The sequence below is a fragment of the Delphinus delphis genome, chromosome 3 (genome assembly GCF_949987515.2).
Source record: "Delphinus delphis chromosome 3, mDelDel1.2, whole genome shotgun sequence".
NCBI classification, from domain to species: domain Eukaryota; kingdom Metazoa; phylum Chordata; class Mammalia; order Artiodactyla; family Delphinidae; genus Delphinus; species Delphinus delphis.
Window position 1 is genome coordinate 64,554,798 of NC_082685.1, and position 14,975 is coordinate 64,569,772.

Consider the following 14,975-nt stretch of genomic DNA (forward strand, 5'->3'; position numbering starts at 1 on the left):
CGTTGGATATCTCTCTTAAAGGCAGCTTCTGGAAGGACATTTAAATTCACTGTCCATTTGGCAAAGAGCTGATTGAAATGTAAAGAGATGGAAAGATGCCTAGGTACACAGTTCATTTGTACTATTACCTGGTAAGGCATGGATGGTCTCTTTAGTGCAAATGCCACCTGTGGGGCCCATGCATTGCTGAGGCTTGGCACTGAGGTTTAAAATGACACATGGAAGGGAAATGGATGAGACCAGGTGAAAAAGATTCAAACAAAAGAATGAGATATAGGGGTTATTCTTCAGAATACCTACAAAAAAATAGCCTTTTGGGGTACTGGTATCCAACTTTCAATGTAAGATTTAACAAGTATAGAAGAGGCAAAGAGCATTGTAAAGATTAGATTGTAATGTTTCATTAAATGATAACAAATACTATCTGAACAGGATTTCGTGAGTGGTACTTTACTATGTAAATTAAGTGTTTATGATAGAGTACATCTCTCCTATCGCCCCACCCACCCACCCCAACTCTCATGTTATTGTTTATTATTGATGGAATATTAACTGGATTGTGATTAAACACATTAAACTTGTGATTAAGTTTTCATACTTGCTAGTTTTGGTTTTCTAATACTTTTTACTCATTTTTATTCATGTATTTTTCCCATTCTGCTACTCAGATTCAGTACTTCTGAGTTGATTTATTTTCTTGATCAAATAAATAGTTCTAGCAACAATGTTCAAAATGCTTTCCTTTATATTTACCCTTCAAATATTTGCTTATTTGTATATAAAATAATAAATCTCAAGTCTTTTTCCCTTTAGCATTATTTGTTTTGTTTTATTTTTTATCCTTGATACCATAAAGTTTTACCATGGATTATCTAATATTTTGTTTTGTTTTCTTTCCCCTTTTTGGCACTTGAAAGTCTTTCTCAAGCTGAAGATTCCCATTTGTCTTCACTTGTGGGAAATGTATTAGTTTTTGAAAACTGCAGCTCTTTTTTTCTCTTGTCACTCCATATGTTGGAACTCTAGATCTATCCATAATGTCTCTCAACATTTGTTTCATACTTTATTCTCACTCTGTGCCTTCCCAGTTTGATATTCTAGCTCATTAACTAATTCTCCACTTGTGACTAATTTCTGTCCTGCTATTTACCTTTTAAATTTCTAAATTTAATTATTATGTTATTGATACCTGAAATCTCTTAATTGATGCTTTTTTACCACCACCCTTGTTTAATAACTTGTTTTCATTTTGTGGATGCTATTCTTTTTTCCTGATTGTCTTACCAGCTCTTTCTTCAAGTTCAGATTTTTCTTAGTTGAGTTTTTTTGTTGTTTTCTTTCAGGGGTTTGACTTTTCTTGATTGATTCTTATTTGAGAGCTCATCGTCCGGTCTGTTACAGTTGCTTGCCCCAAGTGACTGTCTACTAGATGGTGGAGGCATTACTACTTTGGCTTCCATCTTCCTTAGGTAGCTCCTACAGTCACTGGTCTAGGAAGTGCTTCCATTCTCACTTTTATACACAGCTAAATCTATAGGTTATTTCTTGACTCTTCCCTAGCTTTACCTATCTGCAGCATTTGACACAGTTGATCACTTCCTCCTCCTTGACATTCTTTCTTCAGAGTAAAAGTCAACCATGACTTGCCAGACAGTATGTGATCTCTCTTCCCCTCATCTTTCCCTACACTCCTCCTTGTTACACTACTCCAACTACTCTGGTTTCCTTGTGTGTCCTCAAACTTGTCAGGCATTCTTAAACTGATTTCCTGTTTTCTCAAGAATTCTATTTGCACTTTTAACAAACCCACTGTTAAGTGCAAATATTGATTGAACACTGCTCTGTGGTTTTAAAAATGTTAAAAAGTGGGGAGAAACATGTGTCTTAGAGTTAAAAAAAAAAACTCTAATATTTATTGAGTTATTTAACAGTGCCCCCCCCATCCTCATCTTTCAGGAAAAATAATGAGTTAGGAATGCAATTTCACATGCCTCAGGCACAGTGCTGCTGTATATATGCAAGGCTGCTATGATTAGTTATAGCTGTTTCCTTTAGGGCTTTTGGGAAATTTAGACTGTTTCCATTAAACAGGCTCCAGACTGCTTTGGGAGCCTTAGGATCTATTTTTAACCCTCTCTCTCACTGTCAGCTGACACTTCTTTGATATGACACTCTGTCTAGCCCTAGAAAGTACTTTATAATTCTGGTGGCTTGCTTTTAATTTCATAAGGCCTCTATCTTCTTGTGCCTTGACGAATGTTTCCTGTCTCCCATATGTATGATTTTCTTCCATTTCATCTTCTATGCTTCCAGAGTAATGTGTTCTAAAGGTATATTCTCATAGTCATTTTCTTGCTTAAAACTCTTTAGTAGGTCTTTTCTAAGACAGGGAATCTAAGCATCCCAAAATGCTATGTCTGGCCCTTCATCTCTTGTGTCTTCCTGTAGTATACATCTCTACCTGAGCTACACTGGTTTGCTTACTGTTTCCTGAATGCATCATGCTCATTCAAGTCTCTGGCCTAATATTGTTCAACAGAAATAAAATGTGAATTACATATGTAATTTTAAACCTTCTGGTAGCCTTATTTTTTAAAAAGCACTTTATAAGGTGAATTTAATGTAATAATATATCCAGTAGAGTTTTAAAATATGTAATAAAAATAGAGTAATTATTAGTGAGATATTTCCTTTTTTTTGTTTGTTTTTACTGAATTCAAATTTGCATTGTATACTTACAGCATGTCTCAATTTGACTAGCCACACTTCAAGTGCTCAGTAGCCATGTGTGACTTAGGGCTACCACATTGGACATTGTGATTCTGGGTCTTTGTCAGGACTCTTCAGTACATTTAGTCTGCTCTCTACCCCTAATGAGAATGAGATCTTTCTAAGTTGCATTTGTTATTTTATTTGTTACTTATTCTAATTTTTTAAATATCTTTATTGGAGTATAATTGCTTTATAATGTGGTGTTAGTTTCTGCTGTACAACCAAGTGAATCAGTTATATGTATACATATATCCCCATATGCCCTCCCTCTTGAGCATCCCTCCCTCCCTCCCTATCCCACCCTTCTAGGTCATCACAAAGCATCAAGCTGATCTCCCTGTGCTATGCAGCAGCTTCCCACTTCCCATCGTTTTACATTTGGTAGTGTACATATGTCACTGCTACACTCTCACTTTATCCCAGCTTCCCCTTACCCCTCCGCGTCCTCGAGCCCATTCTCTACGTCTGCGTCTTTATTCCTGCCCTGCCACTAGCTTCATCAGTACGGTTTTTTAGATTCCATATATGTGCGTTAGCATACGGTATTTGTTTTTCTCTTTCTTACTTTACTCTGTATGACAGACTCTAGGTCCATCCACCTCACTACAAATAACTCAATTTCGTTTCTTTTTCTGGCTAATATTCCGTTGTATATATGTGCCACATCTTCTTTATCCATTCATCTGTTGATGGACATTTAGGTTGCTTCCGTGTCCTGGTTACTGTAAGTAGTGCTGCAATGAACATTGTGGTACATGTATCTTTTTGAATTATTTAATTGTTTTTTAAAATCTCCCCAAACCCATGATATCTATCACTATTATGACTAGCACCAGGTATACACTAAGTGCTCTTTATTGAGTAACTGGGAAATTAGACCACCAAGCTTGTTAGAAATTTATTTCTATATATAGTTAATGAGTATGTGTTTCTGAAATGTCTTACTGTGAGTAGCATACAGGAACTTACAGACTATGTAATGTGCCCAAGAATCATCTTTATTCTTTGATAGTTTTAAGGTTAATGGATAAGTGACTTCTGGATAGGCACAGTTCCTCTGTATCAGGTAGCTACGCTTTAAAAAGAAAGTTCTAACAATGCAGTTTGGAATTTAATAGTGAACTTTGAGGAATGTTGTTCTGTCGGGGAATTGTGTAGTTTTTAAACATTATTTTTAGGGTTAATAAAGATATTATTTCATACTTTAGAGCCCTTTGAATAACCTTCATTTAAATGAAATAATGCTTGGGTATGAATTATAAGGGGCAAAAAGTTTCAGATAGCAAACTTATTAAAGGATAAATTTCCCTACTATCATTCTTAGTTTTGGCAGGTTATTCTTGAAGACTCAGTTTTTAAATATGAATTAGAATCTTGAACATTTGTGTAATATTACACTTATGCTATACATGCCTGCATTCATGCCAATTTAGATTGAAGGAGATCTCTGCCACTGCTCCCCCCCAAACTAATTGTCCTATAAATGTTTCTTGGATAGATGGATGGGATTGTCCCAAAGCATTATTTCTTACATTGACAGGGTGTTAATAAGAATATTGGGGGAAAAAGAAGTTTTGAAAATGCTGGGTGAAACAGATTTCTTTTTTGTGGGACTTCTTGGACCCTCCATAAATATGCTTATGCTTGTTGTAAAGAGTTAAAGGGGCATATGTTATAGCATTATTTGCTAATTTATTCAGCCATCAACCCCCTCCCCCCAATATATCCACGAGTTTTGTCTTCTGAAACAGTATTCCAGCATATACAGTTCAGGAAATGCTACTCACCCTGAAATACTGAATGTATCTGTGCTAAGACTTCATCTGTTCAGATATCCGTGGAAACCCTCTGAGTGACAGTGTTCAGAAGTCAAATATTCACTCAGTTTTTCTTTTTTTTTTGAATAAATTTATTTATTTTTAGCTATGTTGGGTCTTTGCTGCTGTGCATGGGCTTTCTCTAGTGCAGCGAGCGGGGCTACTCTTCATTGTGGTGTGCGGGCTTCTCATCGTGATGGCTTCTCTTGTTGTGGAGCACAGAATCTAGGCGCACGGGCTTCAGTATTTGTGGCACACAGGCTCAGTAGATGTGGCTAGCGGGCTTTAGAGCTCAGGCTTAGTAGTTGTGGCACGTGGGCTTAGTTACTTCACGGCATGTGGGATCTTCCCGGACCAGGGCTGGAACCCGTGTCCCCTGCATTGGCAGGCAGATTCTTAACCACTGCACCACCAGGGAAGTCCCCCACTCAGTTGTTCTTAATGAGCAGGTGTTGTATGTGGGGTAGGCATCACTATGGTAGGCTTTCATTAGGTAGTAAAAGTGAAATATAAATTATATAACAATATATTTATGTTTATGTATATAATATACAATGGGAATATAAAGAGTGTGAGTGCTGCATTCAAAGGAGTGAAGTGAAAACGCACTCCTTTTTCACTTCCCATTCATTTCTCAGCTTCCTTATGTTGGGAGTTTTTGTTGTTAATCTAATTTTATATCAGTTTCTACTCTGTTTCCAGTGCTTATGAGGTAAATGTTCATTGTTGGCTCTAGTTTAAATCAAGTGTATCAGTATTTGTCATGTTCTCACAAGGCATTCTAATAAAACTCATCTTTGGATCTTAATATTTTCAACATTATAAAAAGTCAGAATGTATACTGTGTGTATAGCAACCCCTAGTTGCTAAGAGGTACAGAATTTCAGTACATTCCAGTGTTTGTGGACACTTTTAAATGGGAAGGAAGAAAATTGCCCTCACATACATGTGTATATATTTGTTTTCAGTTCTGAAATTTTTCAAATAGTTTATTTTTAGAAGTAATAGGGGAATTCTTTCTCCATATGGAAGTATAACATCTCAGCTAGATATTGCAAATAAAGTTAAAATTCCTTTTGGACCACCAGCCCCGATCTTTTACGTTCACTATAGAGTGATACTGTTGGTTATCTAGTGTATGTTCCTCCAAGTTTTTTCCCCCAAACCTAGATAAGTATATACCCAGAAAATACGTGGTATTATTTTTATGTTTTTTTAAAAAATGAGTCACATCTTTCACATTTATCACGAAACTTGGTTTTTCAATCAGTTAATCTGAGAGAACTATCCAGGTTTGAACATACAGATCTGTTTTATACCTTGAACTGTTGCATTGTATTCCATAATGAGCTATATAACAATTTAGCTGTTCTCCCTGCGATACTTGTTTATCTTTTAAACTATTACAAACATTATAATGAATGTCCTTGTACATTCCCCCTTGTACACCTGTATGCTTCTTTAGGGTAGGTGCCCAAAGAGGAGTTGTTGAGTCATAAGGTTTATATATTTTAAATGTAATAAATCTTACATTTGCTCCCTCAGAGTGGCTACTCCCCAAATCACTGTCCAGAGTAGCTGTATCAGTTCATAACTCCCTTTAGCAATTTATAAAAGTATTGTTTTCCTCCATTGCCTTGCCCATATTTTGTATTATGAAATTATCTTTTTGCCAGTCTGATGGGGAAAAAAGTTATTTGTATTAATTTTTATTTCTGTGATTGCTGGCAATGTTTAGCAATCTCTTCCAGCCGTTTTTTCTCCTGCTGCTATTACTTAAGTGGCCCCATGTTAAGATGGCAGAGCCAAGAGACCAAAGCAGCCTGGATATCTGAGTCTCTGCATGTGAAACAGTTGCCCCAAAGAGTTGCCTGGACCTATAGGGTACTTCGAGTCGGTGAAATATACACTTTGCTGGGTTAAGCCTGTGTGAGACATACAGTGTTGATCTTGTGTCACTGCCCTTCTCAGAAACCTACAGTAGTTCTCTATTGCAGGAATCAATTTGTAAATACCTAGCTTAACATTTTTTATTACATTCTACCTCTTCTTAATACATCTCTTTCCCTTTACATGTATACATAGTCTTCAGGAAACTATGCACTTTCATAATCTGTGTCTGTATTTAAGTCATTAGCCTTCCCAGCCTCCAAATAAAACTTTGACACTAGTCTTCATGGATAGGTGAACTCCAACAGAGCTCAGAAGTTCAGGTATAGGAAATGGGTTTGGAAAATAGGGAATTTTGCCAGACCTGGTAGGCTGGAAGATGATGGGGTAAGTGAATTGAGGTTGCTGATGAAAAGTCAGCTGTTAAATCCTGGCTGGGGTCAGGAAAGGAAAAAGGGCAGATGAGCTGAAAGACAGTGGAGAAGTTTTAAGAAATTAAGAATTCCTATTGGAAGAAAACCTTTTCCTTTATGTTTTCTTTGTTTTAAACAAAATAGTAAGTACCGGGTGTTATGAACTCCCAACTTAATATCAGGAAACAACTTCGTAGGAAAGAACAACAGATTTATAGTCAGGCAGCCTAGGTTTCAGATTTCAATACCCCTGCTTCCTAGCTATGTGACCATGGGCAACCTTTATAACTTCTCTGGGTGTTGGTTTCCTAATCTGTAAATCGGTTAAAATAATAACATCTACCTATTAATTCATTTAATTAGAGGAGCAACCCTAGCCCTAATAAGCATTAGTCCTACTACAGCCTTCATTACATTTATCATTCTTATTTTACTCACTATTCTTGAATTTGTAGTAGCCCTTACTCAAATTAGATAATCTATATAAAAAGCATGTAGAAGGATATATTTGCTGTAGTATACCTATTTGGTAAATATAGTGAGCACTCAGTTGTTAGTTTCAATCATCATCATCATTATTCCCATCAAATAGCTAGGTTGAGAGGATTCCTATATGAAGATCTAAGTTTTCTTCATGACTTAGAAAGCAGATCTATATGCTTATAACTCTTTGTGTTCTCTCCACTATTAGACTGAGCTCCTTGATGGTAGGACCCATCTGTTTTCATCTTTTCTAGCAGAGTTCCTGGCATAAAGTAGAGTATAGCAGAGTACTGAAATCAGGTGAACCTGGGTTTGAATTTCAACTCCACTGCTTACGTGAGTGTGAGGTCTAGGGCAAGTTGCTTAGTCTAATTGCCTCAGTTCCTCATCAGTAAGGTAGGGATGATAATAATAATGCTTGCCATTTAGGGTCTAGTAAGGATGATGATTACTCAGTACGTTGTAAGTATCATTACCAAACCAGTTTATAGATATGCTCTTGTGGCTTTGGTTCACTGTGTTACTTTTATGGTTGATCTCCTTTTCCTTGGTCTTACCTCTGTAGGAATCTTGGAATATAAAATATCTTCCTCATCCCAACACCCCAACCAGACATTTGTCATTTTAAAATTATATTCAGTCTTTCCCTTTCTGTCTACTTCATTACTAGGTGAGATTTTTTTCTTTGTATCTAAACAGTAGACACTAAGTAAGAGGAACATCTTTGAGCTGGAACATACTCCTCTATCTTCTGTATTATTGAAACCAGTTATTGGTAGCTCTTTGATTTTCTGCTTCCTTTTTTAGTACTCATAATAGAGCTATAAAATGGCCTCTAAGCATGGCTTTAGCTTATTCCACAGGTTTTGATATATAGCATTTTAATTTTTATTCTGTTTAAATATTTTCTAATTTCCAGTGTGACTTCATTGACCTATGGGCTATTTAGAGGTTTGTTTTATAACTTCCCAAATACATAATAGTTTTCTAGTTATCTTTTTATTACTTATTTCTACCTTATTTGCACTGTAATCATAGGATATTCTCTGTGTAATTTTAACCTTTTGAATTTTGTCGAGGGCTGCCTTACTATCAGTGTTTATAAATGTTTATGTATATACCCTAAAATTATGTATTCTATGGTTTTTTTTAATAAATTTATTTATTTATTTTTGGCTGTGTTGGGTCTTCGTTGCTGCGCGTCTTCGTTGCTGGGCTTTCTCTAGTTTTGGCGAGCGGGGGCTACTCTTTGTTGAGGTGTGCAGGCTCCTCATTGCGGTGGCTTCTCTCGTTGTGGAGCACAGGCTCTAGGCGCGCAGGCTTCAGTAGTTGCAGCACACAGTCTCGGTAGTTGTGGTTCACGGGCTGTAGAGCACAGGCTCAGTAGTTGTGATGCACGGACTTAGTTGCTCCACGGCATGTGGGATCTTCCCGGACCAGGGATTGAACCCCCTGCATTGGCAGGCAGATTCTCGACCACTGTGCCACCAGAGAAGCCCAAAAATGTATTCTATAGTTGTTGATTGCAGTGTTCTGTGTGTTGATATACACACTTCAGGTCAGATTTGTTAATTATGTTCATATCTTCTGTATCTACTTGTTTTTATTTGCTTATTCTGTCCCTGAGAGATGGGTGGTAAAAGTTTCGTGGCGTAATTGTAGATTCATCTAGTTCTTCTTTTATTGTTTTCATTTTTTTTACCTAATACAGTTTGAGGCTGTGTAACTAGGTGCAAATCTATTTAGTGTTGAACTTTTTATCATTATGAAATGTCCCCTTTTGCATCTATTAATGCTTTTGTCTCAAAGTCTACTTCATCTGACATTAATATAACTACATAAGCTTTCTTATGGTTTGTGTTACTATTTTATATAGTCAATATTCATGTTGATTTACTCACACATTTCCGATTTTCATTGGTTTTCCTTCATCTAGAAGCTTTCATTTGGAATCATTTTCTGTCTCCCAGTGGATTTTCTTCACTGTAGATCTGCTGTGGGAGTATTTCTCTTCATTTTTGTTTCTCTGAAAATGACTGTTTTGCCCATTTTGAGGACTGTTTTTACTGGGTGTAGAATTCTGGCTCTTAGAGATAACACTCCATTGTCTTCTGGCTTCCAAGTTGAGAAGTCAGCCATCAGTTTAATTTTGCTCTTGTCAAAGCAATCTCTTTTTTTCCAGACTGCTCTTAAGACTTTTCTCTTTGTTTCTTTCCCTAACGCTTCTACCCTGGTGTGCACAGGCATGGGTTGGCTTTTATTTACCTTGCCTGTAATTCTTAAAGCTACTTGGTCTGTGAGTACCTTTGTTAACTTTGAAAAATGCTTAGCCGTCATTTCTATGCCTTAAGTACTCTTCTGTTTCTATGACTCCGGTTATTCAGATGTTACCTTCTCACTGTATATCCTTTGGCTCTTGGCCCTTCTCTCCTAGCTTCATTCTTTTTACTCTCCATGCTTCATTCTAGATACATTTTCAGACCAATGTTTATTTTTCTGTTTTTTCTTAGCTCTGTCAAATTTGTTACTGAATCCATCTGTTGACTTTCTATTTTTAAAATTTTTTATTTATTTATTTTTAACACCTTTATTGGAGTATAATTGTTTTAGAATGGTGTGTTAGTTTCTGCTTTATAACAAAAGTGAATCAACTATACATATACATATATCCCCATATCTCCTCCCTGTTGCATCTCCCTCCCACCCTCCCTATCCCACCCCTCTAGGTGGTCAAAAAGCACCTAGCTGATCTCCCTGTGCTATGCAGCTGCTTCCCACTAGCTATCTATTTTACGTTTGGTAGTGTATATATGTCCATGCCACTCTCTCACTTCGTCCAAGCATACCCTTCCCCCTCCCCGTGTCCTCAAGTCCATTCTCTACGTCTGCATCTTTATTCCTGTCCTGCCCCTAGGTTCTTCAGAACCATTTTCTTTTTTTTTTTAATTCCATATATATGTGTTAACATACAGTATTTGTTTTTCTTTTTCTGACTTACTTCACTCTGTATGACAGACTCTAGGTCCATCCACCTCACTACAAATAACTCAATTTTGTTTCTTTTTATGGCTGAGTAATATTCCATTGTATATATGTGCCACATCTTCTTTATCCATCTGTCTGTTGATGGACACTTAGGTTGCTTCCATGTCCTGGCTATTGTAAATAGTGCTGCAGTGAACATGGTGGTACATAACTGTTTGAATTATGGTTTTCTCAGGGTATATGCCCAATAGTGGGATTGGTGTGTCATAAGGTAGTTCTATTTTTAGTTTTTTAGGGAACCCTCCATACTGTTCTCCATAGTGACTGTATCAATTTACATTCCCACCAACAGTGCAAGAGGGTTCCCATTTCTCCACACCCTCTGCAGCATTTATTGTTTGTAGATTTTTTTGATGATAGCCATTCTGACTGGTGTGAGGTGACACCTCATTGTAGTTTTGATTTACATTTCTCTAACGATTAGTGATGTTGAGCATTCTTTCATGTGTTTGTTGGCAATCTGTATATCTTCTTTGGAGAAATGTCTATTTAGATCTTCTGCCCATTTTTGGATTGGGTTGTTTGTTTTTTTGTTATTGAGCTGCATGAGCTGCTTGTATATTTTGGAGATTAATCCTTTGTCAGTTGTTTTGCTTGCAAATATTTTCTCCCATTCTGAGGGTTGTCTTTTCATCTTGTTTATGGTTTCCTTTGCTGTGCAAAAGCTTTTACGTTTCATTAGGTCCCATTTGTTTATTTTGGTTTTATTTCCTTTTCTGTAGGAGGTAGGTCAAAAAAGATCTTGCTGTTATTTATGTCAAAGAGTGTTCTTCCTATGTTTTTTCCTCTAAGAGTTGTATAGTGTCTGGCCTTACATTTAGGTCTTTAATCCATTTTGAGTTTATTTCTGTGTATGGTGTTAGGGAGTGTTCTAATTTCATTCTTTTACATGTAGCTGTCCAGTTTTCCCAGCACCACTTATTGAAGAGGCTGTCTTTTCTCCATTGTATATTCTTGCCTCCTTTGTCCAAGATGAGGTGACCATATGAGCATGAGTTTATCTCTGGGCTTTCTATCCTGTTTTTTTGCTAAAATTCTTAGTGTTGTCTTTCTCTGTGTATGTCATGATCGATACACTGGACCAAATATGGCCTGTGAGCTATATGACCTGTGAGCTAAGAATGATTTTTACATTTTTAAAAGGTTGTTTAAAAAAATTTTCAAAGAAAAAAAAGTAATACCACAGAGATTGTATGTGGCTTGCAAAAGTCTAAAGTGTGTACTCTTTGGTCCTCTGAGGAAAATGTTTTCCAACCACTGGTATATATTAAATACAGTTATTTTAGAATCTGTATCTGATAACTCCATTTTTTGGAAGTTTTTCTTCACTGGTTTCTAGAGTTTATTATTTCCCTTAGTTTTCATGAATGCCATCTTGTCTCCTAATGTGCCTGGTTTTATTTGAGCAATGGAATTTGTTTTTAGTATTTTGAGGCCTAGGATGATTTGTTTTTTTTTCTTTGGTGAAGTTTTGTGTTTGCTTTCAGTAGCTGACTGGAAGCATTAGTAATCCTGTATAACTTTAATCCAAAATCAGGGATTGAGATGATTCTAAAATGAGCATCAGTTTACTTTTGGATCACACTTATTTGCTAGGGTATAATGTACTTTCCAGGGTCCAAATCCAAAGCATGGCCCTTCCATGCTAGGCCTTCGAATATAACTTTTGTCTCTCTAACCAGGGGCTGTCAGAAGTGCTTCTCAACCTGTTTGCCTCCTCTTTAGGAATCAGAAAATACTCTTAAGAGAAAAGCACCTTCAAGGATCAGATTGTGTGTGTTACTGTTTTTCTGTATATATGAGTTACAGGATTCATCTGAATTACCTATCCCAGCAGGGGAAGTTTGTTATGTAGTTTTTTTCAGGTAAATTTTTATAATTACCATGACTTCCTCTTGAGATAATATAATTCAGGCTTGGATGTTTTCTCCTTTAGAGTATATTTAGTTTCCACTGTTAATGCATGTGTTTCTTTAACATTTTCCTGTAATAAAGTAATGTGAAACCCTGCTCTAAAAAGTAAATAGATTTCTCTCAGTAGTCCTGAATAGCTAATTGCAGAGAAATTATTTGGAAAATACATCATCATATTGCCTTTGTAAAATTTTCTCTCACCGCTTTGGAGCACAGTGGTTTGTATCTTGTCTCAACTCCTGTAGCATTTATTTTGTAAAATTTTTTAAAGTTTTATGGTGCGAATTATATTGTACAACTTGTATCGCTGACCATATTAAAGATGAGGTGGTGGAATCATTTCCTTCTGCATCTCTTGTATTCCTATACCTAGCATAGACATTCATTAAATAATTATGATTACTAACAAATTTTTAGGGGCCAACTATAAGCTAATACAATATTAAATGAAAAGAGGCTTACTAAATTTTTGGAACATTGAATGCAGCCAACTGTTACTTTTCTTAAGTCTTGGTGCCAGATGCTGTACTTTAATCCAAGATTTTGCTGTTTTATTCTGGAATTAGCAACCATTTTGTGTTAGTGAGGTATGTGTGTGTATGTGTGTATTTGTGAGAGGGAGGGAGGGAGCGAGCGAGCAAGCATTCCTACCTTTTACGGTAGCAACAGCTGATATTTTTATTTGAGGAAAGGCGTTTTTTCCTCTGAAATACTATTACTCATGGTAATGTCTTTTGAAAACTGCTAAGTGGGCTTCCACTGTAGGCTTGCCTAACAGTCAGAATGCTGATTTGGTTCTTATCACTTTCTAAGATTTTTCCCAAGAATGGAGAATTTAGATGAGAAATTAGGTTGCACAGAAATATACATAAAACAAAATGTTGTTGCAGAAGTTACAGTGTGTCAAGAACTCTTTAAAGGTAATGCTTGATATTTAGATTATCTTAAATTATTTTTCTTTTTCAGCTTCCAGCCGATCTTACCAAGATGCACATTGCAGACAACCCTCATCCACAGGTGACTCATGTGTCTTCTAGTCAGTCTGGTTGTAGCATTGCCAGTGACTCTGGGAGCAGCAGTTTATCAGATATCTATCAGGTAATGCGTTAGGAGTTTGTTTGCTGTGCATATGGCTTTTTTAATTCTGCCGAATACCTTGTGCTTGTGCCTTAGGTGGTCATGTATCTTTTAACTAGGGTGTGAAATTCTGACATAAGGTCTTTGAGAAAATATGCTTTGTTTACTGTGTCATATTTACAAGCCTAATGAAAGAGGTGATCTATCTTTTGAGAGTGATTAAATATGGTCCAGCAGTGCATGAATATAGTGTTCTTTTTAATTTCTTTTATCCAAGTGAATCTATATTAATATATAATATTTGCTTGCATTAGAAAATGGTTCTTGAAACAACTGAACTTAAATTTATAAAAAGGCGATTTTTATTATATTCAATAGTTGATTAGTTAAGTCTTCTATAAGTAAAGTCATGAAGAAGATTAGACTTGCCTTTGTATTGTAAAGACTTAAATTTTCCAGTGGCCACATTTAAAAATTAAAAAGAAACAGGTAAAATTAATTTTAATAATATATTTTATTTAGCACAGTATATTCAAATATTATTTCAACATGTAATCAGTGTTTAAAAATTATAAATGAGTTATTTTTTCATACTAAGTCTTCAAAAGGCAAAGTTTAATATTAACTTACGGCACACCTCAATTCAGACAAGACACATTTTTCGAGTACCACATACGGCTAGTGGCTACCATAGAGTACTGATTTGTTGAAATAGAATCATTGTTGTCTGAGGAAAACAGTTTAGATTGTGGTTCTGTTGAGTTGCACGGATTTAGCTGTTTTATGAAAATCAGCGTTCCTCTGTTAAGGGAAGTTTGCAGGCAGGTGCAAAATGGAAAAAAGCCTCCATTTTTGGTTTATGTGAGGCTTTTTTCTACAAAGATTGTTGCTGTGGACATGCCATCTAAATCCCCCTGTTTGGCATTTTATAGTAGAGAGAACAAGGAATTCTTCTTCACCATTTTATAGTAGATAGAACAGGGAGTTTTTAAAAAGTAAAGTTAAAAACAGTGCAGTGGTTCTGGGGCCACTTACTGTGTTCATGGATTTGTTGGGCTTCATGCATTCTACCCCTCCGCAAAAGAAGTATCTTGTGGATTAAGTTAGAGTTGTTGCATACCTAAAAGTCAAAGTACAGCTGTGCTTCTCTGGACTCTGTGTTTTTCCTAGGGAAGAACACTAAGGAAGATTGACCCTGGATTAATTTTTTAAAGTTCAGGGATGTGGCTTTAGATAAGTGGGAATGTCTGGACCTTTCAAAGAGAGACAGTAAAGCAGAGATGTAATGTTGATGAACTATAGGTACCTGAACTCACTAGTATATCCATCTCTAAGCCAGATGTGATCACCTTCTTGGAGCAAGGAGCAGAGCCCCCAATGGTTGTGAGAAAAGGGACAAGAGGATAGTGCAGGGATTGAGGTTCAAGGTCACTTGGAAAGGCCGTGCTTTACACTGAACTAATAGATGGGCTGTACACAGTAGGGTCCTGATTCTTTGGCAAGATCCTGGAGGAGCTTCTGAAGAATTGCGCTTATATTAGCATCCACAGGATGTTCACCTACT

At 36.4% G+C, this 14,975-nt stretch overlaps 1 protein-coding gene across 5 annotated transcripts in view; it reads left to right on the forward strand.

Moving 5' to 3' along the window:
• RAPGEF6 (Rap guanine nucleotide exchange factor 6) overlaps positions 1–14,975 on the forward strand; it is a 218,324-nt gene that overhangs the window by 108,271 nt on the left and 95,078 nt on the right. For all 5 annotated transcript variants that reach the window (XM_060008898.1, XM_060008900.1, XM_060008899.1 and 2 more), the window contains one exon: positions 13,301–13,432. In XM_060008898.1, the coding sequence (XP_059864881.1) occupies positions 13,301–13,432 (132 nt within the window). The remainder of the gene's footprint in view (positions 1–13,300; positions 13,433–14,975) is intronic.